Source organism: Aegilops tauschii, chromosome 7 (genome assembly GCF_002575655.3).
Source record: "Aegilops tauschii subsp. strangulata cultivar AL8/78 chromosome 7, Aet v6.0, whole genome shotgun sequence".
Classification (NCBI taxonomy): Eukaryota; Viridiplantae; Streptophyta; class Magnoliopsida; order Poales; family Poaceae; genus Aegilops; species Aegilops tauschii.
The window spans coordinates 271,786,865-271,791,365 of record NC_053041.3 but is presented as its reverse complement, the minus strand read 5'-3'; the positions used below and the strand labels follow the sequence as shown (position 1 = coordinate 271,791,365).

At 47.3% G+C, this 4,501-nt stretch overlaps 1 protein-coding gene across 1 annotated transcript; it reads right to left on the bottom strand.

Annotated features, from left to right (window-relative positions):
- Positions 1-2,024: 2,024 nt before the first annotated feature.
- Positions 2,025-3,545, bottom strand: LOC109771207 (uncharacterized). Its single transcript, XM_040396569.3, has one exon. The coding sequence runs from the start codon at positions 3,255-3,257 to the stop codon at positions 2,316-2,318; it is 942 nt and encodes a 313-aa protein (XP_040252503.1). The 5' UTR covers positions 3,258-3,545; the 3' UTR covers positions 2,025-2,315.
- Between the last annotated feature and the right edge of the window lie 956 nt (positions 3,546-4,501).

Below are 4,501 nucleotides of genomic sequence, written 5' to 3'. Positions count from 1 at the left end.
TTTTTGACATATTCTTTTTGTTTCTGTTTAGTTATCAGTAGCAATTTTATTTGTAGTATTTTTTTGTATTTTATTTCTTTTATCCTACTAGAAAACTTGTTTTGAGCTTCATAGGAGTTTATATTTAAAAGTTCCTTATAAATCCTGTACAACCATTGCCGTTTTATACATGAAAAAAAAATACTTTTCCGCAATCTTTTTCCCTCCATTTTCTTTCCTGCCATCTTCTTTGCCGCCATTTTCTTTCCCGCCATTCTCTCCCGCCACACTAAGGAGTGCTGCATCGACGGAGGATGACTATGATGCCTTCATGTGGAGTGTGAAACACTGTGTGAGAGAAGTCATAAGTGTGAAACACTCTCCGATGATGATGACGAAGCTGCAAACACTTATGACTTCTCTCAGACAGTGTTTCACACTCTACCAGCAGCACCGACGCAGGAGACACAGACCGTGTCAGACGATGTTATCTACGGTCGTGGACAACATGAGGCTCGTTTAATAAGTTGAGAAGTGAGGATGGCGAGAAAGAAGATGGCGGGAAAGAAGATGGCGGGAGAGAATGGCGGGAAAGAAAATAGCGGGAAAGAAAATGGCGGGAGAGAATGGCAGGAAATAAAATGGCGGGAGAAAATGGAGGGAGAGAATGGCGGCAAATAAAATGACGGGAAAGAAAATGGCAGGAGAAAATGGAGGCAAAGAATGGCGGGAGAGAATGGCGGGAGAAAATGGCGGCAAAGAAAATAGCGGGAGAAAATGGAGGGAAAGAACAACGGGAAAGAAAATGGAGGATAAAAGAAATAAAATACAAAAAAATACTACAAATAAAATATCTACTAATAACTTAACAGAAACTAAAAGAATATGTCAAAAAATAAAGAAAACAATTTAAAGCAATTAAAATTAAAAGAAATAGCACAAAACCTATATAACACTAAAACAGAACTGTTTTCGTGAAAACCTAATTTTAAATAATCTTAAAATTCCCCAATTAATTACTACTGATAAACAAAGTCACAAAGAACCAGTAGCAAAAAGAACCATCTAAAAAGAATACTCCTAGCTCAAATTATAGGCAATCTAGTGATTTGAGCAAATTCATAAAAATTCAAATTCAAACTTTCAAATCTAGTCAAACTTGATATCTACAAAAACTTCATAAAATTTCTAATCTAATGCAAAAAGAATCAAATTAAAATACTAAAAATCCTAATTGATATGAATTTTCTAAAACAGTAGAGAGCCGAAGAGGGACTCTTTGGCCAACTGTTGGCCGAAAAGTCCTTTTTGGCCCGCGGTTGGCCGAAAGTCCCTCTTCGGCGAATGGTAGGCCGAAAAGTCCCTCTTCGGCCAATGGTAGGCCAAAAAGTCCCTCTTCGGCCAATAGGAGGCCGACAGGGTGATACTTTTGATTTTTCTGCATTAGGGTGTATAGTTTCCGAATTTGCTATAAAAATCATCATAGTTTCAAAAAAAAGTCGATTATATTGATATCACAAAATTTGAAACAGGTCAAAATTTGGTTTCTCTTTCTACAGTTTCTGTACATTTGTACTCTATACATATGGAAAAACTGCATCAAGATCAGCTAATCCTCAAAAAGGCGGGTGCCAATCGCAGGGCATAGTGTGACGTGGAGTATCGAGAAACTCTGTTCTGAAATAATTTCCTGAACAATTTCCTGCTCCATTCTGAAGATCTCTTATGAGCATGTACAAAAACACGCTTTTGATGTGTGCCAATAAGCATATAAAACATTGGTTGTTGTTTGTGTACTGAGAATTACTATAGGAAAGGAACACAAACTTTGCGCCCTCGCAAGTTTGAATTCTTAATTAGGACTTGCCCAAATTATTGTTAATCCTGTAGGACAAAAGCAGAGTTGTGGCTCTAAATTACATGTTTGTGCTATTTTTTTGGCTTAAATGCTTAAATGATGCAGATGGTGATTATATTATAATTTGAGTTAACTAATTTGGACTTTGTTGCATTCTGAAGCAAGAAATATATTCACTTGTAGTGCCAGACTGCACAGCCATGTGGTGGTGGTGGAGACGTTGTGACTTTGATCTGGCATGTTTCATGCATTAGGAGCAAGATCGACTAACCAAGGATATCAAAATAAACTATACTCGGATCACAAACACATCTTCAAGCATGAAATGGTCTAATGGATCAAAACTTTGGTTTCTCTTTCTATATTTCCTGTACATTTATACTGTATAGTGTATACATATGGGAAACTTGTATGAAGATCAGCTATTCCTTAAAAGGCGGATGCCAACCACAGGGCGTCAAGAGTGACTTGGGAGTATCTATGAGCTAAGAATGTTGAGTAGAGAAACTCTGCTCTGGAGTAATTTCCTGAACAGATGTCCTGCTCCACTCTCAAGATCTCCGATACTGCACTCTAGCTCCTGCAATTGCTCGTCCTTGCAGACAACTGCCTTCTTTTTGTGAAATGCCTTGGAAACAAGAGATTGTTTAGGCATTTCAATTTGCTTCGACAAGAAATGTAGTGTGGACTCCAGCAGAGAGACAGATATCTCTCTGGCCTTGGTCAATAGCATGACCATCTTGCAATCTGCAGGAGTCTTTTTCGTGGTCTTCTTGAATTGATTCTTGGCCTTCTTCGCCAAGCGGGTGTAAGACTGGATCTTGGCTTGAGCAGCTGCATCATCCCCTTTTCTCAGAGCCATGTGCAGCTCTTGGATGATGACCTTCATTTCGATGAAGATCTCTTGCATGTTACTGTAGAGGTTCAACCACTCAAGAGAGCATTCCATCTCTCCATCCAACATCTTCCTCCGCTGAGAGGAGCTAACTTGATTGCTTGGTAGGCAAATAATCTCTTCAACACCATTGTAGATGTCTCCAAGCCTCCTCAGACCATCACACATCGTGCCGATGGTAATGGAAGAAGAGATACTTGCCTCTAGGCTCAGCAGTTCTTGTTCAACCTCGGTCTCATTGGCCTGAGGCCTAGAAGGCAAACTTATGGATCTCATGTGGAAAGCCATATCTAATCTGGAAGCTTTTGTATGTATTGTTGTGAAAGAGAGGAGAAGAGGAGAGCAACTTCTGGTTTGATGTACCATTGCCGAAAAAGGCTTTCGCCCCGCTTTATATATAAAGCAAAGATCCACATCATCCAATACAAACGCACGCCAACACCACACACACCCAAGGCAGGATACAAAAGCGCTGAGCGCAGCAACACCACCCCTAGCACACACCACGAAGAGATGAAGCCGCATATAACGAACCGTGGACTCCAAGGCGGTGCCTTCAGGAAGGATACGACACCGGAGCGCCGCCACCGCCTGATCCGAGGATCAGAGTTTCCCCCGGAGCCGCACGACGAGCGGTGAGAGCCGCGACGACGCCTTCAAGAAGGGAATGAGTTTCGCCGTCGCCGGTCTGTCCGAAGAAAGAGCAGGTTTTCACCCCGGCCAACACTCACCGCCGCCGAACGCTACACCCCGGCAACCACGCCGCCCACACGGCCATGGTCACCGGGCAGCGCCAAGACATGGGCTTTGCCCAAGAGCACCGTGCACCGCCACCAGGGCCGCCGCCCAGGCATCCAAGACCTTGACACCACCGCACCCGAGACCCGCCGCTACCCCAACCAAAGAGACGAGCAAAAAAGGATCCGCCTTTGCACCCCTGGCCCACCCCCAGCATCGAGACCCAACAGGTCGGCCAACACTGGCATCCATCGACCCATCCTGCAGCCCGGAGCGTGAGACGAGATCGGTCCTGCAGCACCGTGGGGCGGGGACGAGGTCAGTCCTGCTGCACCGTGCGCGAGACGAGCTCGGTCCGGCGGCACTGTGCGCGAGACGAGCTCGGTCCTGCTGCACCGGGCGCGAGACGAGCGATGAATCGTAGCTGGGAAAGGGCCAGCCCTTTGAAGGGAGAAGTGACCGAGCGCCGAGGAGATGGAGTGAAGGCCGAAACGGTCCGATCGCAGACAAGCCGACGCCGGAGAAGCTAGCCGCCGCTGCAAGCAGATCCGCCAAGCCACCATGGAACCGCCACGACACCGTGAGTCCATCACCGCCGGACCTCCACACGTCGCCGCCCACGGCCGGAGCAACGGCCACGCCCGGCCGCTGCCCTACCCGCGTCGCCCGGCGAGCTCATAGCGCCGGAGTCGCCGGGCACGCACCACCGCCACCACGCGCCGCCGGCCGACCCCCACCACCAGATCCGGCTGGATCCAGCAGGGGCCGACCGCGCGCCACCTCCCGAGATGGGAGCGCCGCAGCCGCCCCGCCACGCACGAGACCCAGGGCACCGGCGCGCCGCCACCAGCCGGCTGCCCCGCGAGCCCGCCTCCGAGCTGCTGAACCCCGCGAAGTCCAGCACCGCAGAAGAGGCCTATATATACAGAAGTGTATAAGCAGTAGCAGTCCACTGGTAGACATGAAGAATCGCGCCATTACATCTCCCAGATGCTGTCTTCTATGGCTTGAGATCTGGCAGCAACATCTCA

Coding starts and splice junctions, on each gene's coding strand:
- LOC109771207 (XM_040396569.3), bottom strand. CDS start 3,257: ATGCGGCTTCATCTCTTCGTGGTGTGTGCTAGGGGTGGTGTTGCTGCG.